The 12,068-nt window shown below is 42.0% G+C and overlaps 1 protein-coding gene and 1 long non-coding RNA gene across 49 annotated transcripts in view; one reads left to right on the top strand and one right to left on the bottom strand.

Annotated features, from left to right (window-relative positions):
* LOC110489970 (sickle tail protein homolog) overlaps positions 1-12,068 on the top strand; it is a 220,178-nt gene that overhangs the window by 132,987 nt on the left and 75,123 nt on the right. For 18 of the 48 annotated variants that reach the window (XM_090199862.1, XM_090199880.1, XM_090199860.1 and 15 more), the window contains exon 2: positions 7,081-7,388. In XM_090199862.1, coding sequence (XP_090055988.1) covers positions 7,081-7,388 — 308 coding nt within the window. Of the gene's footprint in view, positions 1-2,313; positions 2,698-7,080; positions 7,389-11,780; positions 11,964-12,068 lie in introns of those variants that run through there. The other 30 variants (XM_090199883.1, XM_090199881.1, XM_090199859.1 and 27 more) reach the window with 5 other exon arrangements.
* LOC149977435 (uncharacterized) overlaps positions 7,939-12,068 on the bottom strand; it is a 171,295-nt gene continuing 167,165 nt past the window's right edge. The window contains exon 3 of the long non-coding RNA XR_016486647.1: positions 7,939-8,075. This is a non-coding gene — a long non-coding RNA (uncharacterized LOC149977435). The remainder of the gene's footprint in view (positions 8,076-12,068) is intronic.

Here is a 12,068-nt window from a genome sequence, read left to right as displayed (position 1 = left end):
CCTGTTCCACCATTTACAGAATGCATACTGGCATTGTAATATAGCGCGGGAAAAGGGAATCCGGACACAATGTGGACACGGTATATGTAACTGGAGACACATGGCGTGATCAGAACTCCATGATCAGAATACAAAAGCTGCAGGAACTGTCAAGTCTAGACACGGCCAAATGGCACCCTATTCCCTATATAGTGCACCACTTTTCATCAAAGCCTTTTTGCAAAAAAAAGTGGTGCAATATGCAGGGAATAGGAGTGTCATTTGGGACAGACCCGTAGCCTACTGCCCATCTTGTTCATCTTGTTCAGCCCTGGCGGGTTGGCAGAGCACATTTTACAGGCAGCTGATGGGTATGAGGAAGGCAACGAGTTCCAGCAAAGGACATGCCAGGAATCAGATGGTCTGGACTCATACGACTCCCGAGAATACAATGAACCTTTATGTGCTAAGGGAGTGAGTCTATTGCAACAGGCAAGGAAGTGAAACATGGCCCATATGGATCACGTGTGGGCGAGCACACTAGCGTGCATGTGTCCATCAGAGGGAGGTCTCCAACAGAATTCTCATCCAAAGGGTATATAGAAAAACATCCACATATGTACCTTCGGATTGGCTTTTCGAAATGACCAAATCTGATATTCCAGCTCTTACGCTGAACATTTTCAACACAGAAGAATGGATATTGTTTCTCCCCATATCAACAGGGTTGTTGTCTGAGTACATGTCTGTAGACTATTGTGGTCGTAGTTATGCACTGTGTGGACTTTGCTGTTGTTTGCACATTCCTCCGTAAATGACTAAGCATGCGCCCCAAACGGCACCATATTCCCTATATAGTTCACTACTTTTAACCGGGGGCCCTATGGGCCCTGGTCAAACAGTGCACATTATAGAGAGCATGGTGCCATTTGGGACCAGATTAACATTGAGTAAGGGGAGACAACAACGCAAAGGACCTTACCCTTACCAAGTCCCACAGTGTCACGCAGCAGAAATGTTACATGTCATCTTTGGACCAAGAGGAAATTCTCTAGATTCCATATCGACACATTTCCCTTTTGTTACCTCTCGAGATTTTCTCAGAGTACAAGGTCATTTCCCATCTGGGTGTTCACACTAGGGCCTTTGAGAGAGTGAGTATAATGTAGGGTTATAGGGCAGGTTTTATTTTTTGGAATTTGAGTAGCGGAAACTGATTGTTTGGGTGGTTTAGGTGATAGGTACCAATGTACATTATATACTATGGGGATTCGGAACCTGTCTGTATATTTCGCCACCTCTTGCAGGGTAATTTTTTTAATCTGCCTATTTGTTCAGAGGAAGAGTAGAGAGACAGGTTGGTTGAGTGTTTGGAATTTAAGAAGCGAAAACTGACTGGTTCGGGGGTAGCGGCATGCCATGTTTATACTAGGCTTATAGGGATTCTGGGTCAATGGTTTGATGGCTGTCTGGGGGTAAGTGGGTGGGAGTTCCACTTCTCTCCATATGTTTATGGAGACCTTATGACATTATGTCTCTTCTGACTCAACTATGTTTGGTCATGTGCTGACCCCTCCACTTTCAATTACATGGCCCACAAACTGTGCATTGATGTCTTCACGTTTGCTGTAAAGATGTTGAAACTGAGGAGGAAATACAAAATGTCAGACAACGAACACGTAATCGGTTCCTGTTCGACACGCAGAGAGTCCCAACATGTCTGGCAGATGTTTGCAGTCATGTACAGTACAGCAAACATATGTTTCAAGTCAATAGTACAGTCACACATTTTGACAAAAATAAATATGGAGATTTATGTGATGGTTATTTTTGATTTGCATAACCCTTATGATAGAGCAGGTCAGCTTTTGTTATGCTATGCATAAGTTACTCACCAAACAACTTTCATGGCAGCTGATGACTTAATAAGCCGCTGAGCAAAGATAAGTTGAGAGCCTTGTGCGATGAATATCAACTAGCTGTATTCCAGAAGTAGGTTATGACACATGGCTGGTTGCTTCCAAATGGCACCCTATTCCCTTTAGAGTGCAGTACTTTGGACACAAGCCTGTCTCTGTGAGGGCTCCCTATGAGGTCAGATCAGGAGAAACGGCTTACTGGCAACAAAGACCAGAGAGTGCGGTGTGTGTGTGTGTGTGTATGTGTGTGTGCGTGTACGGGCACGTGCGTGAGTGAGTGAGTGAGTGAGTGAGTGAGTGAGTGAGTGAGAGTGGGTCAGACACCTGTTGGTCTGGGGCCCACTCTCTAACTGGAACGATATCAGTGGAGGCAACTTACACACATGTTTACTCTCTCCCTCTAACATACAAATGCACACACACCAAACCTTACACAACCTCAGGCAGGCAGTCAGTCAGTCAGTCAGTGGGTAGTTGGCCTGAGGCAGAGAAGCGGCGCTTGCTGTTCGTCCTGTGTCCTGGAATGTTGTTTGTTTCCTAAATCCTTACTGGTCACCTTTCTGGCTTTGGGTGGATCTCAAGCCCCTTTTTCATGTGAGCCTTGTCTGGAAGTCGACAGTTTGGAACTATTTGGAAGTCGACAGTAGCCCGTGTTGTTCCTCTATTTCTGCTAACCCGTTTTCCTCACACCCAGTTTGTTACTCCTGGGTTAAAATGGAAGAAGGGAGAGGAGGAACTGAAGAGATAGGAGAGGACGAGGTATTCTATTCTATTCTAGAATGTTCAAGTCTTGTGGAAGGTAAGGAACCTGAAACTGAAAGAGAATATGCAGGGAAGTGGCTGATTTTAAAGTTTTTGATGCATACAGTAGCTTAGTCAGTTAGAAATAGTTTGAGGGTTAAAAATAGGCCCGTAAGTACGTCAGCCATGCGGCAACACTTAACTACAGGAGGTGTTAGGCTGGCGGGATATCTTTCATTAGCTGTCCTGTGGCAGTGCTTGCTGCTAGGTTCCTAGCTACATTACACCCATTCACAGTGGTTAACTGATCTTGAATCAAAGTGTATTGGTCATGTACACAGATTTAAAGGTGTTATAGCAGGTGCAGCGAATTCTTTTTTTGCAAATGCAATATAAATAAAAAAATATATAAAAAAATCTAAACAGGAAATAACTATCTATGTAGATATATTAGAGTGAGCATGTGTGAGAATCCAGAATATAATTACAGTATGTATACAAGTATGTGGATACCCCCTTCAAATTATTTCAGCCACACCCGTTGCTGACAGGGTTATAGAATCGAGCACACAGCCATGCAATCTCCATGGACAAACATTGTCTGTAGAATGGCCTGACTGAAGAGCTCATTGACTTTCAACGTGGCACCGTCATAGGATGCCACCTTTCCAACAAGCCAGTTCGTCAAATTTCTGTCCTGCTAGAGTTGCCCCTTGGAGCAGTGGAAAAGCGTTCTCTGGAATGATGAATCACGCTCCACTATCTGGCAGTCCGACAGAAAAAAATCTGGATTTGGGGGATGCCAGGAGATCGCTACCTGCCCCAATGCATAGTGCCAACTGTAATGTTTGGTGGAGGAGGAATTGTAGTCTGGGGCTGTTTTTCATGGTTCGGGCGAGGCCCATTAGTTCCAGTGAAACATGTATCCACAAAGTTTTGGTCATGTAGTGTATATTAGAGTGAGCATGTGTGAGAATCCAGAATATAAATATGTGGTCTGTATACACATGATTTAATTTGGAAAATAAAATGGTATGTTCAGTAGCAGGTATATTGAGCAATGTTGAGAACACAGTACATACATACACAGTGAGTAAACAACAGTATATAAACAGAATATGAGGTGACCAGCATTCAATGACTCGAAATACATGGGGCATTAGTCTCAAGGTTCAGGGCAGAGTACTGGGCACTGGCTAGTGATGGCTGTTCAACAGTGATGGCCTAGAGATAGAAGCTGTTTTCAGTCTTGGTCTAGACAGAGTTTACTGTTCGTTGTGTAGGTGGAAATCTCCATGTGAATACGTTTCCTATTCATGTTGTCAGTTCACTATGTTTTATCTGTTCACACTGGGTGACAGTGGTTTACAGACCAAAACACCATGTGACTGGAAACACTTCTGTGTGGGTGCAAAGTGGAGTGAATGTCACGTTGGAGTCACACCCATGTACTTTTATTTGGAGAGTTAGGACACATAAGACAGCAGGAATGGTACATGGTTGTTGGACGCTTTTCACATGACTGCCACAGCTTGGAGATGGTAGACATTGTTGAGAGAGCTGGTGGGAGTAAATCTTTCTCGTGCACTCCCAACATTTCAAAACATGCGGCCTTTGCAACGCCTGCGCGATGTGGCCCCATTGTAAAGCCTGAAGTATCTCCCGTCTCAAGTCTCTATGAACAGATGTACAGAAAAGAATGGTTTTGCTTGTATTCACATTAAACCTGACCAAGCACCACTTTACAATGCTGTCTAAGAATTTCCTCATTGAAAAAACGAAGGTCAACTTTTCCACTTAAAAAGGGGCAACCTGGGATTCAACAACGCCTTGACACGTTATTTTGTTGATGTACCAATCCCAGATTTCTCCTTTAAACTGGGAAGCAGTGAAAACCATCTGTTGAAATGCCCACTTTATAATCTCCTCCGCTGTGCTTGACCTAGAGAGAGACAAATCCTGAAATAACATCCCTAGCCATAGACAGACCCTTATTTTTCACCATTAGCCTTTGAAAGGCACACGTCATGGCTGTACCTGCCGTCTAGAGAAAACAAGGCAACAGATCAGACCTGCTTCACTACTCTCTCCCTGTGTTTTCACACTCCACCGCTCCCCTCTTCCTCTCCTCCTCCTCCTCACCTGTGCTTCATGCCCCAGCCCAACGCAGAACCAACAGCCTGGAAGAGTTGCGGCTCGGGGTTAAAAGAGTATGTGTCAGCACGCGGATCCATGGGATAGCTTTCAGTCTCACCGCAAGCCCCTGACTGTCGGAAGCACACTGGGTGCGTCCCAAATGGCATCCTATATAGTGCACTATAAAAAGTAGTGAAGTAGTATTCAAAAGTAGTGCACTAGAAAGGATATGTATATATATATATATATATATATATATATATACACCCTTTCTAGTATATATATATAAATATATGGTACCATTTGGGATGCAACCACTGCCCAGCCTGAGCTAAAATGTTTCCCCCATTGATCTGTAGAGTTTAGGCTCAGTCCCAGGGGATTGATTTATGACAAGATGAAAGACTGTTGAACAGAAGGAAATGCTTCTCATTCTCCCTTTAGTATTTTAAGATTGAAGATCATGTAGATATACTGTAATGGGTAGTTAAAAGTATAAATGAATTTGTTATAATGGAGTTGAATGGAGTTACAATATTTGTTTTTGATTAGACATACAGTTTCTGTTTTTGCTGTAATTTCATGTTGTATCAAAGTTGACAGTCGAGAGAATGATGTTATTCCAAGTCAAGATGGCTGCCGTGAGTAAGTTATTAAAACATCCTAAAGGATGTTAATGGAAGGAATGCCATTTCCTCCTGAAAACACTGACTTTGACGTTACGAATGGCTTTAGTCAGCGACTTCTGTTCACTGTGAGGATGCCATTTCCCAACCGTCTGTATATATAAACAGATTCTCTGGATAACATTCTCTCTCTCCCAGACAGATTTTGAACGTTTGCCCAGGCTTTTGAAAGTGAGGAGAGTTTAAAGTGAACAGCTGCTTCAGTTTAATGTCTTCATCACTGATGTTATTTTTGTCATATTCAATCTGAAGTTCAGATCACTGAGATAAACAATGTGTGATGAGGTGGGCGCTGCATCCTAAATGCCATCCTATTTCCTTTATAGTGCACTGCTTTTGACCAGGGTAGTGCACTATCTAGGGAATAGGGTGCTATTTTGGGACTCGTCTGCAGTACTGAATTGTTATAAGGATGTTCCTATCCTGGAAAATATCAATATCCCACTTTATTATTTGATGATGCTTCATGCAAAGGTTTTTTCCTTTGTCTAAATGTATAGAACATTCTCTCAGATAAATGATTAGGTAACATCCCAATGCCGCTCATGGTGTTCTTGGATGCCTAACAAGCTACTATTTTTTGGGAACTATCATTCAGGAGAGAACTGATGCTCTTTTCAGTTGGAGAATCGGAAATAGAACCGAGTATACCAAACAAGATCCCTGCTCTCCCTTGTTTATGTCAATACATGTCCTTTCGGGTTCATTTTGAAAGTATCGCCCGAGGGTTTACTGTAAGGTATATAACCTGCACAATAGATAAACGATAAATGACATCGGAGAGTACCCTGTGATGTCATGGGGCAGAGTTTAAGCTTGACTAGAGCACATCATCCAGTCCCTGGTTTAGATACAGTAGGTGTGTAGGTTTTACCAAAGGCAGTAGGTTTATCGATTTAGCTCCAGTATCTCTGGCAAACCTGGGTTCAAATACTACTTCAAATATTTTAAACACTTTTAGGGTTTACTTTAGCCTACCTGGAGTGCCAAATGGGTGGGCTTTGCCATTTTGAAACTATTCTATTGGTTCCATTGCCCCAGGCAAGCTCAATCAAGCCCAGTTAAAGCATTTTACATGATTTCAAATAGTATTTGAACCCATCTGTAGATGCATTCTTTTATGTCTAGACTGACATTTCATAATAGCCATAATGTCTCAATGGCTACAGTGGGATCATTCAGTAGTCCCCTGATAATGTTTTTTACAGGTTGTGTGTATCTGCACCCATTCCCTTTTCCCTGGTCTCTTTCCCTTTTGGTTTGGGAAAATGTCATTATGATTATGTAGTAATTAAGTTAGAGCACGGAGACTGGATCTTTCCCAGTCTGGCTGGTCCACTGGTGTTTGTGGTTAGGTCTCTGACTCAGACTATGGTTTTATAGTCATGTGTGCCTTCAAAGTTTAACTGTGCACCTAAGGACACACACACACACACTGTGTTTTCCTGTGTAGTAAATTCTTGGGCGGGCCATACATGTAAAAACGCCCACTACCCCGCCCACCGCCACACCCTCCACCTAAAGCCCCTTTTTGTGCAAGGAGAAACCCTGCACACACACCAATGGAATAGTGATCCTGTACCTGTATATTCACCCGAACCCTTTCCCTCTCTCTCCAGAGCAAACCAAAAGCAACCTAAAGGTGACCTCCCCTGAGGACTCTGAGCAGCTGAGCAGCAGGCAGGGTCCCCCGAATGGGACCCCCACCCGGGCCCAGGACCCCAAAGGCAACGGCAGCCGCACCGTCCCCCGCAGGCACACGTTAGGGGGGGCGCGCAGCTCACAAGAGATCCTGGCCATGCAGCCCTCAGACATGGACAAAAAGAGGGAAGCCTTCCTGGAGCACCTGAAGCAGAAGTACCCTCACCACGCCTCGGCCATCATGGGCCACCAGGAGAGGCTCAGGGAACAGGTTAGTGACGAACAGGTTAGTGACAGTGGACAACTTCATTACATATTTTGACTTACATGGTCTACTGGTTTGGGCTGGTCTAGTGGTTTGAATCTGACCTACTGCTATTCTAGCACGCTCTCCCCTCCCACCTTTCCTGTCAGTCTTTCACTGTCCTTTCACCTTGGATGTATTGTGTCATTTTTCTTATCCTTGAGACAGTGGACAACATGGCCTCTCCGAGCATCATGTCACAATATCATCATACTGTACAGTACCAGTCAAATGTTTGGACACACCTATTCATTCAAGGGTTTTTCTTTTACTATTTCCTACATTGTTGAATAATCGTGAAGACATCAAAACTATGAAATAACGCATATGGAATCATGTAGTAACCAAAAAAGGGTTAAACAAATACAAACAGATTTTAGATTCTTCAGTAGCCACCTTTTGCCTTGTTGACAGCTTTGAACACTCTTGGCATTCTCTCAACTAGCTTCACCTGGAATGCTTTTCCAACAGTCTTGAAGGAGTTCCCACATTTACTGAGCACTTGCTGGCTGCTTTTCCTTCATTCTGCGGTCCAACTCATCGCAACCCATCTCAATTGGGTTGAGGTCGGGTGATTGTGGAGGCCAGGTCATCTGATGCAGCACTCCATCACTCTCCTTCTTGGTCAAATAGCCCTTACACAGCCTGGAGGTGTACTGGGTCATTATCCTGTTGAAAAACAAATGATAGTCACACTAAGCACAAACCAGATGGGATGGGGTATCGCTGCAGAATGCTGTGGTAGCCATGCTGGTTAAGTGTGCCTTGAATTATAAACAAATCATTGCCATTGTCACCAGCAAAGCATCCCCACACCATCACACCTCCTCCATGCTTTACGGTGGAAACCACACATGCAGATATCATCCGTTCACCAACTGCGTCTCACAATGACACACGGTGGTTGGAACCAAAAATCTCTAATTTGGACCCACCGGTCTAATGTCCATTGCTCGTGTTTCTTGGCCCAAGCAAGTCTTTTCTTATTATTGGTGTCCTTTAGTAGTGGTTTCTTTGCAGCATTTCGACCATTAAGGCCTGATTCACACAGTCTCCTCTGAACATTTGATGTTGAGGTGTGTCTGTTACTTAAACTTATCCTCTGCAGCAGAGGTAATTCTGCGTCTTCCTTTCCTGTTGCGGTCCTCATGAGAGCCAGTTTCATCAAATCAAATTGAAATCAAATCAAATGTTATTTGTCACATGCGCCGAATCATAGCGCTTGGTAGTTTTTGCGACTTCACTTGAAGAAACAAAGTTCTTCAAATGTTCCGGATTGACTGACCTTGATTTCTTAAAGTAATGATGGACTGTCATTTCTCTTTGCTTATTTGAGCTGTTCTTGCCATAATAGGGATTTTGTATTTTACCAAATAAGGCTATATACTGTATACCACCCCTAGCTTGTCACAACACAACTGAGTGTATCAAACGCATTAAGAAGGAAAGAAATTCCACAAATGTACTTTTAAGAAGGCACACCTGTTAATTTAAATGCATTTCATTGAGAGAATGCCAAGAGTGTGCAAAGCTGTCATGAAGGCAAAGGGTGACTACTTTGAAGAATCTCAAATATAAAATCTGTTTTGATTTGTTTAATATTTTTTTGGTTACTCCATTCTACAATGTAGAAAATAGTAAACAAAATAAAGATAAACCCTTGAATGAGTAGGTGTGCTCAAACTTTTGACTGGTACTGTATATCTTCAGTCATCACCACAACATTCTATTAAGTGTAGAACTTCCTTGGTCTATGGGAGCTTGAATCACTCTGCAACAATGTGAGATATTTCTCTGTGGGCTTTATTCACTCGACATACTGCTCTACTTTTGTCAAAATGTGACAAAAGGTTTCCAAGGGTGGTACTGGCTTTTATAATCTGCCTCATGAACCAGGTTTCCAGCCAACCTTTTAATGAGAGTGAAGTACACGTTGAATAAATAAAAAAAAATGTCAAGACAGGCCTGATGGAAACAGCAAATTTGTCTTTAAGCTTTCCAAATGTCGACACAAACAAAGTATGGTAGGTGGGATCTTTGTGTGTCTGTAAAATGTATTATGCGAGAAATGGCGGCGGAAATGCATTTATGCTGAAATAGTGATATAATAACCATCATATCGAAGTAAACTTGGAGTCGCACAATGATTCTCCCACTACAACTCAGGAAAACATACAGTTTAATAGGCTACAGATCAAAAAAGTTCTGAATGATGAAGTTCACAGGGTGGTGAAAGTGCACAGTGATGGCCTTGATGCTCCTTTCCAACAAATGTTGAGGGTCTTATTCTGGTGACATGATGGTCGATGCTTGGCCACCATCTGACAAATAAAAATAATATTGCTCTTATCCATAATAATAATCTCGTCATGTAGGTAGCCTACACGCACTGTATCTGCGAGCTGTTGGCTAGAGGCAAGTGCCAAGACCAGAGTAAGCACATTTGCCTTTTAACGCCACAGTTTTTGTAACAAAACTATTGGTAGAGTTGAGAATGCGATGGAAACACATTGAACTTTAGATTGTTATTCATTACATGAAAACTTAAGCGGAAAAAAAAACTTTTATGTGTACTATGTCATCACACACTGCTTTTTATCCGCAACAAGTCAGTTTGGTGGAGCATACCACTGGTGAGCAAATTTGCATATTTTCTTTATGCAGATTTGAGAATATTTGCATGGAAATCTTGCACCAATTGGATGGAAACCTAGCTAGTGGCTTACACCTTTAACTCTAATCTGATACAATATTTCACCTCAAGGGAATCATTTATAATCAAGCTGATGGCTGCACCACCAATGACATTGCTGAAGAACCAGCTGTTGTTATAGTAGGGCAAGGGTAGCCTATAAGGGTTTGTTCTTTAATCAGACTAAATGGAAAACAGGCTATTGTTATAGGAAAATAAGTTAAATACGTGTCACTGGATCATCTCATCTCTTGTTCCATGATGGGCATATAGCCTACACAAAGTTTTTTTTACTCACATCCAAAATAATAACAGGAGCTGGCTAATAATGTACAATAGCCTACACACATTGATAAAAAGGGAATGTCCGCTCACTGTGTTGCTGCTCCCAAATTTGATCTTTTAATAATGCTTTGGTGATTAAGTATATATTTTTTTATTTGCAGGATAATTTAAAAAAAAACAGCCTTCCTTGAGAGGAGGGAAGGGTATGCTTGATTTTTAATCAAAAGAAACGAAATGTGGAAAAAAATGTATGTTTTTTTTTATGTTTCTAAATACGAGGTTCACAGGCATAAAAATCACATAAATGGAGCCCCTAGAGTGTTAAGTAATTTGGTATTTTTCTTATTTGGTTCAGGTGACAGTCCAATTGCAAAACTATTTCTCCCTGTTTTGCCATAGGTTAAAATCCATTCCATAAATCTAGTTGTCACATTTGTTTCTCCTTAGACTGCTCCAAGATGATGTTTTTTTTGTTTTTTTTGTCTGGTGCAGAAAAGGTAAACATTAGGCTCCTTTTCAATGAGGTGAATTAGATCTGGACACATACAGGGCCGGTTTCCCAGACACAGATTAAAGCTAGTCTTGGACTAAGAGCCATTGTCAATTTAAAATCTCAATTGAAATAGCTTTTTAGTACAGGACTAAGATGTTCACATTCATTATTTCACAATCTAACTCCCACTAGCTGCTTATCACATTGGCCATTCCTTAATAATAATGACCAATAAATAACCATTGATTCATCATAAGAATCCTTTCTTTACACACACAGTAAGAGCCGTGTGATTTAAGTATAGAGTAAAGATTGTTAAAGTGAGTCTGCATCCCAAATGACACCCTATTCCCTATATATTTCACTACTTTTGACCAGAGCCGGCCCTGGTCAAAAGTAGTGCACTATAAAAGGAATAGGATACCATTTGGGATACAGCCTGAGAGTCCTTAGACAATGAAAAATGTTGGTTGCTGTGTCACCCTTAGGGCAACCAGGGCAAGGAGGAGAAGGTATGGGGGAAGGAGCAGTAGAATCTCAGTAGTCCTTTGGTTCACCTGGCCTCTCTGTTTGTGTTTGCGTTGGTTCAGAGGAGACAAAAGGGAGTGGTCACCTGGCTTCATAGCCAAAACAATAGAGCTGGGCACAAAGCCATCAGGGTATAGTGGCTGTGTGTGTGGGGGGGTGGGGTCAGAAAGAGACAAAACTAATAGCTTAATACCTATTTCTGCAACATAGTTGCCTATAGGCGATGTGTGTATATCTTGCCTGTATTTTAACTTAAAATAAGAAAGCAAAAATGTGTTGTCTGAGATATTGGTAGTCATACAGGTAAGTTCCGTTTTGAAATGGGTGGAGTTTAAGTTGCTATGGAGACTCATGATGTCACTGCTTGAGGGGCTCCGTTTTCATTTAGGTGTCTTTTGGAGTGGAAGGGTGAATGCCAGAACGCAAGAACTCACGCAAGAAAAAAATAGTGTTGTCCGAAGGCATGGCTCTTTCCCACTTATCTGAATTCTGCATGGAAATACAAATAATCACATTCTGACAAAGGCACGAGTAAACTTTCTCCGCAGTTTGATATAAGGTAGGCTATTGTACAGTTGGTTATTAATTATCTTTCATATGTTTTGTATGCATTTTCGAATTCTTAGATCAGTTCGAACATGCATGTTATTCTTATTGAAACTTC

This window comes from Oncorhynchus mykiss, chromosome 15 (assembly GCF_057628025.1).
Source record: "Oncorhynchus mykiss isolate SJ-2025 chromosome 15, ASM5762802v1, whole genome shotgun sequence".
In the NCBI taxonomy this organism is placed as follows: Eukaryota; Metazoa; Chordata; class Actinopteri; order Salmoniformes; family Salmonidae; genus Oncorhynchus; species Oncorhynchus mykiss.
This window is presented reverse-complemented; position numbering and strand designations above follow the sequence as displayed.